At 51.6% G+C, this 13,816-nt stretch overlaps 1 protein-coding gene across 1 annotated transcript in view; it reads right to left on the bottom strand.

Moving 5' to 3' along the window:
• The window catches only part of Tnfrsf1b (TNF receptor superfamily member 1B), a 34,551-nt gene extending 24,770 nt beyond the window's left edge, over positions 1–9,781 (bottom strand). The window contains exon 1 of the mRNA XM_038335280.1: positions 9,642–9,781. Coding sequence (XP_038191208.1) covers positions 9,642–9,719 — 78 coding nt within the window. The 5' untranslated portion in view covers positions 9,720–9,781. The remainder of the gene's footprint in view (positions 1–9,641) is intronic.
• Between the last annotated feature and the right edge of the window lie 4,035 nt (positions 9,782–13,816).

Here is a 13,816-nt window from a genome sequence, read left to right as displayed (position 1 = left end):
TGGGTTTGGTGATGGAGAATGCCCCACCCTCTCCATTATCACCTCCTTGAGGCCCTTTGGCACAGCTTTCTCCATCTCCCGCGGCTCGCCAGTCTCCTCACCGTTGATCCCCAGCAAACATCCCTTTGTTGGCAGACCTAAGCCACCTTCCTACTTCTAAGACTGGCCCTCCTTAAAAATATTCAGCAATGCTGCTGCCCTCAGGCTGGAACAAAACCTCTCCAGTATCTCTTGCTGTCCTCGGCTCACCTGCCACCTGATACAGAAACAGAGCATCGACTCCCACACTCCTCTTCCGTACCCTGATCCCTGCTGCTACCTCTGAGCACACATTCTGCAGAGGAGACCCCTTGGCTTCTTCAGAGTCACCCCCACCGTCATCTCACTCTCGTGGAAACCTCTGAAGCCTAGATGGGAGCCACAGATCCCTCCAGGGGGCTCCTATGACAACCCATACTTCTATATTTCCCAGGTTAGACTAGATTTAGGTGAATTCTTTCTTTCCCCTGTGTCGGCCCTGACACCCTACTGTGATCTCTCCTTGAGTCAGATCCTGGTTAAACTCCCTTTCTCTTCTCCTCCCACCTTGGTTTTGGCATCTACAAAATGAGAACAGCGCCATGCCCACCGTACCAAGTGTGGTGATTCACCGAGCCAGTGCATGTGAAGAGCCGGGTGCTGCAGACACCTGGGGCAGGTATCTAATAGATGCAGCTCTAACCAACAACAGCAAAAGACTTCATTTCCCATTCGTTGAGCTGAGCTTGGCTCACATGAGAACTGGACAAGAAATGGACAAGAGGGCATCCCCAGAAACTGAAGGGCGGCATTCAGAGCACAGCCTATGGAGTGGGCCAATCAACTGCCATCACATCTGGGTGGTAGCCAAAGCGTGACCCTGCATCCTGAAGGATGGAAGCCAGGCTCTGGCTGGGGAGAGCAGCAGCCCGGCCCATTGAGCAGGACTAGCTCTCTCACCCGCTGGCTGAGGATGGAAGGGCTCCACGCATCCACATCCAAGGTATCAGACCCACACCTGGCTCTCAGCAGGCACGGCAGACACCAGCTTTAACTCCACCTTAGTCAGAGTAGACAGTCAGGGTGACTGTGGCATGGCCGTTCCTATGGCTGACCATAAAAGACCCAGAAAAGGCTGGGGTGCAGCTCAGTCAGGAGAGTTTGCCTAGCACGCGTGAGACCTGTTCCATGCTCAACACTGCTTTAAAGAGCCAGGGATGCACATCTAGAATCCTGCAACTGGGGTCAGCAGCCAGGAGGATCAGACAGAAGTTCATTCTCCCACACATAGTGATTTCAAGGCCAGCCAATTACAATGACCAAAATGGGTCACCTGGCTCAGGCTGGGCAGTAATCTTCTATGCAAGATAGAGATAATACGGGGGGGGGGGGAATGCCCTGATCCCCAGCCTCCTCTCTCTCAACTCTCTCTTGCTCTGTTCTCTCCACCTCACCTGAGTCACCACTGCAGCCTCTCAGCATACCTCCCTGCCTCCAGCCTTTCCACCCTATCTGCCCTTCACACTGTGGCCGGAATGCCAGCTCATCTACTCTCTGCCCCAGGCCACCCTTACCTCCAAACTATCGGTGGCTCCCACTGCCTCATCTCCCGATGCGGGGAGAGTGTGGTAGTTGGCAGCGGGCACTGGGGTAAGGAAGCTTGGCTTTGAGCTCAGACTGTATCCCTAATTAGCAGGCATCTTGAAGGAATTATTTTTCTATGGGTTTTTTTAATTGCTAATTATTAATTTATTATATACATTCAACATGACTTCTTGCACAGTTGTTTGTATTTTTGTTTGTATATTTGTTACATCTTTAAAGGATGAGTTTATTTTTATTTTATGTGAATGAATGCTTTGCTTTGCCTACATGCTTGTCTATGTACCATGTGCATGCCTGGTGCCTGCAGAGGTCAGAATGAGCCTCGGATCCCCTGGAACTGGAGTTAGAGACAGCTAACTGCCATGTGGGTGCCGGAAGTAGAACCCATGTCCTCTACAAGAGCAGCAAGTAAAGGAACACTGAATCACCTTCCCAGCCCGTGTTTTTAGTTTTTTTGTTTGTTTGTTTGTTTGTTTGTTTTGGTTTTTCAAGTCCGGGTTTTTCTGCATAACAGCATTGGCTGTCCTGGAACTCACTCTTTAGACCAGGCTGGCCTCAAACTCACAGAGATTCTCCTGCCTCTGCCTCCTGCGTGGTGCTGGGATTAAAGGTGTGCACCACCACTGCCTGGCTTTTTTTTTTCCCCTTAAGACAATACTGGGCTGGAGCTCTCCATCTTCCTGCTTCCACCTCCCAAGGGATTACATGTGCAGCCCACCACGCCCGGCCCAGCAATTGTTCAATGTAACTGGCATTCTTTCACAAACTGCCCACAGACGCACAGCCTCAAGTGTCGCTGTTGACTCTAGCAAACTTCCTGCCCCACACATCCCCGGTCACTCCAGCCTCCACCTGGTATCCACTCATGCCCAGTCTGCTACATTCTGGGACTCAAGGCTGGGAAGGTTCTCCCAGAGTCCTTACACGAGGGCAGAATATGGGGAGAATCAAAGGGGTCACAAGAGAAGGTGGGATGTGACTACATGAGTAAGCCATGGGAGGCAAGTACACAGAGGCCTGATGGGCAAAGAGTCGAGATGGCTGGATTCCTGCCAGAGAGACCAGGAATGAGCAGGACTCAGGCTCATGGCCAGAGGCCCAGGAAGTCTGAGAGGGAACAGCTGGTGACAGCCTCATTAGGAACTTTGGCTCTGTGAGTTGTAGACAGAAGCCAGGGCTATAGGTCGGCTGGGGAGGCCACGCTCTGGGGCTAGCTAGGGCACTGGCAGGGGTTCTGCTAACTGAGCCTATATGCCAGAGCCCTTCCATTAATTCACTGTCCAGTCCACAGCTACACTCCACCCTCTGCTCAAACTACTAAGCCCCACCCTCCCCTCCCCTTCAGCTGCAGGCCTGGATTCCAATGCTGGATTTGAGATGTCCTTGCTGACCTAGTCAGGGCTGGGGCAATGAAGATTCTGAACAGAGAAGAGAACTAGAGACCCAACTCCTGCCCACAGTAGAAGCCACACCAGGCCTGGGCCCCCGACTCCAAACTCAGGATCCACAACTCTGCCCTGTCCTGAGAGGACAGAAAATGTCTTTGTGGATGGCCTGTAAAACCTACCTCTGTGTCCCTTCCCACTCAGCTCTCAAACTCACCAACTCAGTTCCCTGAACCCCACCAGGTCACTATGGTCCTAAGGCTAAGGTCAGATGAAACCCACACTGACTACCCCTGCCAAACAGCACACCCAGTAGTGGGGGCCTCCCCATGTCTTGACAGAGGGGCTGGGTTAACCCAGGGCCACAGGTCCCAAAAAGAACACAGCATTGGTTCCCTAGGCCTCTCAAGGACCCAGCACCTGTGAGCAGGTCATTGGACGCTGTTTTAACAGTAGAGCATACTCACTCGGTCTGCATGCCCTCTTGCAGCCTCCCACACTGAACGTGCAGGCTGGGAGGAGGCCTTCTTAAATGAGGAACAGGATAGCATTCACAAACCTAACCCCTCCAAAGAAGAAACGAAACCTGGTATGGGAGTGCTAGCATTTAATTCCTGCACTTGGAAAGCAGAGACTTGTGGAACTCTATGAGTTTGAGGCCAGCCCGGCTGGTCTTCAAAACATGTTCCAGGCCAGTCGAAGCTACAAAGTGAGATTCTGTTTCAAAAAGCAAGAAGAAAACAGGGTGTGCGGGGAAGAATTTAGAGTGGTCAGGCACTCTGCCTCATCCTACCCAAGCTGGCAAGAGTCAGACAGAGCTACAGGTGGGAGCACACTGGTTACTTTCTCACCAGAGCCCCAGCACGACTCACACTCGGGGTACAAGGAACTCTCTCCCCCTCAACCTCCCGCTGGTGACCTAAGAAGACTTCCTCTTCCCTGGCTCACAGCCAAGCAGCCCAAACCACAGTGGTGTCACTGCCAGTTATGAGATCACAAGGAATCCAGGTAGAAAAAAGATGTGGGCCCCAGAGGGGTGGGTCCCATGTGGACCCCAAGCCCTAAAGCCCCTACCCTGCATCCCAGGACAGGGAGACACAATGTCAGGCCAGAATCAGCATCAAAGTGTGCCCTTCAAGGGGGAGGAAGAGCTTCTTCGAGGAAACATCCTCCTCACTAGGGTTTCCTTGAACCTACAGCCTCCCAGACAGTCGTACTGCTCACTGTTAGGAAACTCTGACTTCCTCAGTGCCTGGGGACACGCCTTCCTGCTGATGCACGAAAGGTAAGTTAAGTTCACAACTTCCAGGCCTGTCTGGGACATCTGCATCCCAGCTTTCAGCTAGCTGACTGACGGCAGTCATGAAGTCTTGATGTCAACGGGGCCTAAGACAAGGAAATAATTCCAGCCCAAACAAAAGAGACTAAAGTGAGCAAGAAGGGCTGGAGAGATGGCTCAGCAGATAAACACTTGCCTACATATAAGGCTAAAGACCAGAGTTAGGCTTCTCAGGGCCCACATAAATGTGGCAGCTAACTATAAACCCAGCACAGGGGAGGTAGCAACAGAGACCCCAGAACAAATTGGATAGCTAGACTAACTCCATCAGCAAGAGACCCCCATCTCAATTAAATAAAGTCGAGATGGATCGAGGAAGACAATTTGGGCACCCATACACACATGGAAACACATGTACAGGCACACCATATCTACATATATACACATGCAAAAATGAGGGGAAAAATGAGAGAAATAGATGTTCCTTTTATCTGCTGAGTTATGTAGCTACCACCCCACACCCCAGTCTTAGGAGACATTGAGACTGGTGCTGCTGGAAGGTCTAGGCTCAGAGAGGTTAAATATCCTGCACAAGTACACACAGCAAGCCAGAAGATGGCTCTGCTAACACCCAGGCCATGCTCCTTCCTCAAGGCTGTGCTGTCTTAGAAGTCACTTGGGCATTGGGGACTGGGCAGCATCCATTCAGAAGAGGGCTTCCCTATCTTGGGTCATAAGTAAACAGAATCTCAGGAATATGTGTGCGCGTGCGCGTGCACGAGCACACACACACACACACACACACACACACACACACACACACGCACGCATGCACGTACACAAGCACGCATGCAGATGGAAGAGAGTTTAGAGAAAGTCTGGAATCTACTGACATGTATTATATGCAGTGGTTCTCAACCTTCCTCATGCTACGACCCTTTAATACAGTTCCTCATGTTGTGGTGACCCCCAACCATAAACTGTTTCATTGCTACTTCATAACTGTGATTTTCCTACTGCTATGAATCATAATGTAAGCATCTGATGTGCAGGATGGTCTCAGGCAACTCCCACAAAGGGATCGCGACCCACAGGTTGAGAACCACTGCACTAGGGTTTTCAGGGTCTTCTGTACTCCTTCATCAAACATACTCCTCATCACCCACAAATGACATTTAGCACCTGCCACTGAGGGGTGGGGCGGTGACTTCCTGACCACATAGCTACTACATGGGGTCCTAGACGCCAGGTTAGCAGGCAAGTGAACTGAGGGGCCCAGCTAGGGGGCATGGGGCAGGAAGTACAGCAGGAAAAGGTGACAGGAAGGAAGTTGGTCTTGGAGTGCTAGGCAGCAAAGCCATTGAGGCAGGAACTTGGGGCAACTGAATATCCGACACGTAAGCTTTGGGGTCCTATAGCTCCCAGAGAGCGAGTCTAAGCACTCTGTGGCCCCCCGCCTAGCTATGAGCATTGCCTATAAACAAGTCAGGACAGGCTACTTGTGGTTCAAACAGCCACCAGTGGCTTTAAAGCCTGTGAAACACCTTAGTCCAGGCCACGGGCAGGGGAGTGTTTCCACTGTACTGGGGGGCGGGGGCTCAGACCACACACCTACTCGACAGTGGAGTAAGGCTGTGAGCTCTGAGACACTTTGAAAGAGGAAGGTCACCAGAACCTGGATCTACCCACCAACCTGTCACACTTAGCTGTAAAATGGGGTCACGAGTCACTACAAAGGTCAGACAACTATCTCTGACATTTAGTCTAATGTTTTGGTCAGTTTTCATTTCGTTTTCTTTTTTTTTCTTTTTCTTTTTTTGACAGTTTCATGAAGTCCAGGGTTGTCTCAGACTCCATATGCACCCAAGGATGGCCTTGAACTGCTGATTCTGCGTTGAGAGCTGGGATTAATTAAGTTGCCAGCAAGAGCAACAAGAAATGTAACATGTAACACATCAACCAGACCTGGTGACAAACCTCCCCTTCCCTGACAAAGCCACCCTGGCTACTCCTCTGGTATTGGGTAGCAAGGACCATAAAGTGTCAAAGTGTCACCCAGCCCTGGGGATGGAAAAATGCTTCAGGGAGTCACTGGGCCAGGCATCAGGACAATAGTCCAGGCCATTCTTCAATCCAAGAATTCCAGGCAAGTATCTGGCATATAGCTCAGCTGATAGAGTGTCTGCCTAGCACACACCTATATAAGTCCAGTGTTGATGGCACACAGCTGCAATCCCAGCACTGGAGCTGTGGAAAGAAGGATCAGGAGTTCAAGGTCATCCTAACCAACGAAAGGAACAAGGAAGGAAGAAAGGAAGGAAGGAAGGAAGGAAGGAAGGAAGGAAGGAAGGAAGGAAGGAAGGAAGGAGGGAAAGAAGATGGAGAATCTTTGTCAGCCAATTACTTTAAGAGGTGGGACCAAATTAGGGCGTGGCTTTCTGGGTACCCAGAGAAAAACACCGTGTGCCAGGCCCAGATGTGTTCTCTCTCTGTGGTTCCCACTCTACACAGCTGTGCTTGGACTTCTCATTCCTGTTTCATGAGTTTGCCCCTTATAATAAATAAAAATATAATTGCTCTATCTTTTAGCTAGCCTGGTTATTTCTCGATCCGAGATAATTCAACAGAAGGAAAGAAGGAAGAAAGAAGAAAGGCCAAGCAAATTCTCTCTCCATGAACAGGGAGGTAAACAAATGACTTGACCCAGGTTACAAGGGCCGTTCTGAGCAAAACCTGCATCTCTAAGGTATATAACCTTCTGGCAGTGTGGTTCTTAGGGTTCTGGAGGTGGCTTCCCAGAGCTAGGCAGTAGATAGTGTGTGAAGCAGGTATCCATGAACACTGGGAGAGTTGATGGATGGATGGCACTGTATCAGGGGGCCTGGCCACCAGCCCACTGCCATTTGAAGGTTCCAATCACCAGGCTACATCCTCAGTCACAATACAGATGCCCTAGAAGGATGTCAGTCAGTGAACAAAGACAATGGCATGAGAAAGGGAGGAAAGAGCCCTCAGGCTCAGCAGTACTGCGGGTACCAAACTCCACTCCAGTGCCAGCTTGAGATGCTGCAGACCCTGGCCCAATCAGCAAACAGTGGTCCTCAGCCCCAAGACTCCCAGCAGTAGGGATGCCCTATCCCTGCCCAGAATAAGTGCCCACCTATCCTGCCTTCACATTCATTTATTTGCCAACTAATGAATTGGGGGGTCCCCATCAAGAGGACAAGAGCCCCAAGGATAAAGTGAATCTGCTGGTCCTAGGATCTGCTCCAATGTACTCAGGACTACAGTCAAGCTACACACAACGTCTCTGAGTCCCATAGTAGGGTTAGGAGTGGGAAGTGTGGGGCAATAACACTGGGAGTGAGGCCAACTTGCCTTCAAATCCCACCTCATCACCTCCCTGTTCTGCAGTCCTGGGAAATGCCACAGCTTGTCACACCTTTCAGTGGAACGGTGGAACCCACCTTGTAGAAACAGCTGAAAGGGAAGTTTCAGTGCCAATCTTTGACAAAGCACCCAACAGTGTCTGGCTCTTGAGTGTCCCAAACCAAGGGCTACGGTGGAATTAGTCATGAGAAGGAGAACACGGTTCTTAGCGCCAGGTCCCTCCCATCTTTAAGACAGGTAAGACATACAGAGAATAAAGGGTAGCATGGAATCCATGTTCCAAAGAACAGGTCGTGTCTAAGTAGGGGGACATGGACAGACCTTTCTGGAGAATTGGTATTTGCAAAAGGCTCGGAAGAGGCAAGGCTGTAGAGCGGACAAAACGTGTACAGGGCACATACATGTACGATGGCAATCACCTAGTCATCAGCTGTCACAGGACATGCATTGCATGTGAGCAGCCAGCACAGAAACCTCCCTCTGGCCTGGGAGACCTGGAAGGTAAGGTCCAGCCTCTGCCACTGGGAGCCACAGAGGCTTTCTGGACAGGCAGAGAGAAACATCTGGGCTTGAGCAAGGTCTCTCTGTCAGAGAAGGATTTGCGGGAGTGGGAACAGGCGAACCAGCTAAGAGTCCATGGCAATAGTCGCAGAAGGTAGGACTCTAAGCTGACCTGGGACTGGTCAGGTAGGGGAGTGTGAGGGAAGTCCCTCCAGTCATGCCAGCACTCCACCTGAGTCCCACAGGGCCTTGAGCCGCCCCTCCTCTGGTCCCAGGGACAGGCCCAAGCTCAGTACCCAAAGACCTATTCTTCCTTGGAGTTCAGAGCACAATCCCCAGTCGGGCTGGTGACCACAGCCATGCACATTCAAACCCAGCTCTCAGAACTGGAACCATCCTGATCTGAAGTCCATCCCTGATACCTCCCTGAGGACCAGCATCCATTGCGGATGGGTCCATTCCTTTCCGCCCTGAGAAAAGCCAACGGTCTTGAGCCACTGAATCACTTCATGACACCACAGAAGCCACCTCCCACTTTCCTCTCCTGCAGGTAAATACCCTCTATCCATCCGGGTGGGCTCTGTAGGCAGAAAGCTTGCTGAACAGACCAGCTGGAGAGCGAAGCAAAGACATATCCTGTGCTGCAAGCTTCCTCCATGCCCTTCAGAAAAGGCAGTTTCTCCAAGTCTCGCTTCCCGTACCCAAAATCTGTGTTTCCTTTACCCTGTTTTACCCACGGAGACAGGAAGGGGGAAAAAATTAAGAGACCACTCTGTAGACTTGACCTCGTTCTTGTGTAAGTAATGAGAATACTGGATACTAGGGTCTTTCCTCTCTCCATTTTCCTGGGGCTCCTTGGGTAGCTGCCCTCGCCTCCACTGTCCCCAGCACACACAGAACATTCTGAAATGGCCCCTGAACAAACAGGCGGATCCTTGGAAGGGTTCTCTTAAGTGGCAGAGAAGTGACTCACTGCCCAACTGTCTCTTATATTAGGCGCCTACTTAGACTCCTGGCCCGGACAACAACTAGCAGTCCCAGTAATTCTAAGAAAGAGATTAACCATGGCGCAGAGAAGGAAGTCTTCAGAATAGGCAACGCGCTCGGACAGTGGGGCAGTGACCCCGGTAGGGTCCTTCCCGCCTCAAGCGTGCAGGACAGAAGGGACTTCGCAGCGTCACAGAAATGAACGGTACTCCTGAGCCTGGCTGGGTGTTACCCAAGCCCTGGCCGCGCTCGTGGAGAGAACCACAGTGCATTTCTGGAACCTAAGGCTGCCGGGACCCGAATTCCACCCCAGGCTCCTGATGTGCCAGGCTTCTGGTCCCCGATTGCTCCCCAGGGGCGCGTGGCGCGTGTCGGCTGGGGACGGGACAGCGCGAGCTATCCCGGAATTGTGGTGTTGCCACGACGGGCACTGCGTGATGCGCTGCTTTTCCCCCGTGACCCTGAGAGTCACCCACCTGGGCGGGCACAGTGTGCCCGACGGCCCACAGCTGCAGTTCGATGACCAGAGCGACCCAGAGGGTGGAGGGCGCCATAGGGGAGGCAGTGGCTCCCGCCCTTGAGGCTGGAGCTCCAGTGGCTCCTCTGCGCTCTAGCTGGTGACTGAAAGCGAAAGCCCCAGGCCGGGAGCTAGGGCAGACCATGGGGGTGGGGGAGTGGAGGAGGGAAGGGGCGGGGCCACGGGTCTGAAGACACGCCCCCCTCGCAGAGTCCTCTGCTGGCCTGGGTACCTCCACCTGGACTACCCTAGCGGCTCAGGGGCTCTTTTCCTCCAGCATCTCTTCCAGCCTGGAGTGACTCAGTCTCTCTCCATAGACCCTTCCCCTTCGAGTCACCTTTCCAGTGAAGAGCAAGACTGGCACTGAAGATAGATACCCACTGGACTTGTGACTAGCTGCCCAGATTGGGCCTCCCCTCAGCTGATCTGCCTCCAGTTACTCGGTTCAAATCTCATTGACTCCCCACTCTCAGCGGTAGTACCCTGGGAAAAACAGTCCCAAAGTTGACACCCACTCTGGGGAACCAAAGGATCTTAGATCACTCATTCACCTAAACCCTGGACCAGTGGTTCTCAACCCTAATGTTGCGACCCTTTAATACATTTCTTCATGTCGTGGTGACCCCCCAACCATAAAATGATTTTCGTTGCTACTTCATAACTGTAATTTTGCTAGTGTTATGAATCATGATGTAAATATCTGACAGGCAGGATGTCTGATACCTGAACCACAGGTTGAGAACCACTGCCAGACTATGTGACTATTTGCATCTTTTCAGAACTTATTAATATAAGCTATATGCTATGGCCCCATAACATATGTCATATGTCTGCTTCCTCAGAGTGGGCTGTCACAATGTACAGCATTACATAGGTACAGCTCTTTTTAAAACGTTCCATTTGTTCGAGTTCCCTTGAACATGCTTGGAGCCTTTGGCGAGAACAGACTGTCCTCTCGTTCTGAGGCCCTTGGTTGACAGGTAAACAGAGGCAGAGGTAGAAAGTCAACCAAGCATCTTGCTTTCTAGAATTGACCCCCATTAGAGTGCTCACACTAGCTACCATCTGAGTACCAGCCCCAAAGTCAGCGTGTATTCCTCCAGCCCCGCACAAGATGAGGGGGAATGGGCAGCAAGACAGGTGACTACTCTGCCCCCCTCCTTATACACACCCCTCCACTGTAGGCTGACCTGAGCAAGCCCTGCAGCCACCAGCCCTTGGGAGAGCAACCCGAAGAACGGTACTTCTAGGTGCTGGGGAAGAAACTGGGAAGTGACCTTCTTGGGATGGAAAATCCCACCTGATGGTCAGGAGCCTGGGAAATCACCTGGTGACCGCATGTTTCTGAGACATAGGACACAGTCCACAGCCTTAACCCTGAAGAGGGGTAGCCACTAAGCAGGCAGGGCTTAGTGCCTAAGCCTCCCAAGGAATACATCTCAGGGGCGCTCTGGTGTATCTGAGAAAGCTGAAAGTCAGGGATGAGTGTCAGAACCAAGAGTCAGTGATCTGCCCTGGATCCTACGTGGTGGGTCCAACTGATTCATCCTCTCCAGTTAGGGAACAATTGCCATGAGGAGCCACACACGGGAGGCCACAGGTTAGTTCCTGCCTTAGTCTGTATTCTGTGGCTAATAATTCAGCACTGCATACTGGGTACATTATAGAGAGAAGGGGATGATTTGGGCTCATGGTTCTGGTCCAAGATCAAGGGGTCATAGTCGATGATGATGGCCTTGCTGGCAAAATCCACAAAGCAAGAGGCAAGTGGGTACACATAAATTGTGTGTGTGTGAGTGTGTGTGTGTGTGTGTGTGCTTCTTTTCTCATAAAGTCACCAATACCAACCATGGGGCTGCACCCTGACTTTAATGCTAGTCACGGCTATTTCTAGCATCAGCTGTTCTTCTGTGAAAACACCCCACCCTCCACCCGCCCCGTCAGCTCGCCTGGCACCTGTGCAGATGCCTTGCAAGTATTCACCAGGGATCACTCGTGGTTCACACTAATAACGATTAGTAATTGTGAAACAGCAGTTACTGGAGGGCCACTCTGTGTCACCAACCTACGGCTGCTGATACACACGCTCCTGCAGTTTTGTAGGACCTTACACAGCTAGGAGGGGGTGCCTTAGGTTCAAACCCAGTTCAGTTGCCTTTGCAGCCAAGGAGCTCCTACCCAGCAAGTGGCTGCTCGTGCTGCTGCGTTGTACAGTCCTCCGCAGCACAGGTACACCAGCCTGTCCTGGCCATCCCCTTGGTACCCAGGAAACACACACATCATAGGGCTCGATAGAGTGGAAATGAGTAGAACTTCTAAGTATACACAGGAGGCGATAAAGAGATGAAAACCAGCCAGGCATGATGGTGCACGGCTTTAGTGGCAGCATTAGGGAGGCAGAGGCATATATATTTCAGGGAGTTCAAGGCCAGCCTGCTCTATACAGTGAAGACAAGGACAGCCAGGGCTACGCAGAGAAGCCCTGTCTCAAAACACCAAGTGGAGGGGTGCATGAAGGAATGAGTACATACCAGAGTTGGAATCCAGTCTGATCCAGTCAGACCTTGGCTCTAGCTACCCCACCATGCATCTCTTAGCCCATAAACCCTATAATGCAGAAAGCCCCATTGTTCTTATATCGAATTAGCAGAGATAGGACGGTGGCCTTCTCAGGGCCTGCAGACATAACATATGAACCTGGCCATGGAGTTCCTAAGCCTCTCCCCACTTCCCAGGGCAGCCCCAACCCTCAGAGAGCCCCTGTCATTTCACACCTCAAAAGCTGGCAGCTCTGCTTCTGCCAACAGAAGACTCACCTTTGAAAGGCAAGGGGTGCAGGATTGAACAGGCTGCTAACTGAGCACTCACTGTATCTGGCTGGCAAGCCTTTGGGAGGAAGCACTCCAGCTCTAGTCGGTGTAGAGAAATGGAGCCAGAAATTGTGTCCCAAAGGCCCCAGTGCCAGGATCCCATGACCTTTTTGTTCATTTGTTTATGAGTGTGATGTGCCTGTGTTGGCCTACCCCCTCCTCATATGATTCTACCCGGGTTCACTCCGGGGAACCGATGAGTTCATTGGACTTCCTTACAGAGCATGGGTAACCCCAGTGCATCCATACCGGAAAGACTTCACCCAGCATGGATAATGACTTCCACACAGCTGCACACTCTTGCTCTTCCACTGTTTTCTAGAAAGAATGCTTTCTGCAGCAGCATGCATGTGGGGTGGTGTGTGTGTGTGTGCGCGCGCACACACACACACACACACACGCGCACATGCACTCGGGCACATACATGTGTGCATGAGCATCAAGACCAGAAATTAATGTCAAGCATCTTCCTCAATTCCCTATATGTAGAGGTAGGACTCTCACTTGAGCCCAGTGCTCACCTGGCTGGTCTAGTTAGCTTGCTCTTCCGATCCTGTCTCTACCTCCCCATCCCCTTGATGGTCTGATTGCTTTTTTTTTTTAATGAGCCCATACACATACCTGGGACTGAGAGAAACCATCAGAGGCTAAGGTACAGCACACTGTGGCTCAAGGTATGCTGGGAGAGGCAATTCCCACTAAGAGGGAGAATCTCTGATATTCTTGTCAATGTGAACGCCTAGAAACAGCCACAAAGCAAGTTCCTTCCAATGTGGCCTCTAGAGGTCCAGGGACTCCCGTCATATAGGGATGCTTCAGGGCAAAGGGAACGCTTGTACTTCCCGCTCAGTGGTACCAGCCAGGACCTTTTTTGCCTGACTCTTGCCTGTGCTTATCACCAAACCGTGAGTGTGCTGGGCCAGCCCCTTGGTGAGTCACAGTCTAAAGTCATGAACAGGAAGCCTGGTATTAGCCACAGACTCACAACTGTCTCTCCTAGCTGTCTTCCCATCTGTAACCCCCAGGCACACATGCTTGAGTGCACATGAACACACGAGCCTGCACTTGCGATTGCATATCTTGGGCTAGGCTAGTCATTCAAGCTGGGAAATGGGGTACTGACCCCAAAATTCTGTCTCCTGTCCCCATCTCCCTCTGAAGCAAGAGAAGGCTTGGGGACACACATCTTCCACCTCCAGGCCTCAAAGAGGGCCCAGATAATTGGGGAAGGTTGCTAAGAAGCAAGGAAAATCTCTCATTCTGA

Source organism: Arvicola amphibius, chromosome 6 (assembly GCF_903992535.2).
Source record: "Arvicola amphibius chromosome 6, mArvAmp1.2, whole genome shotgun sequence".
In the NCBI taxonomy this organism is placed as follows: domain Eukaryota; kingdom Metazoa; phylum Chordata; class Mammalia; order Rodentia; family Cricetidae; genus Arvicola; species Arvicola amphibius.
This window is presented reverse-complemented; position numbering and strand designations above follow the sequence as displayed.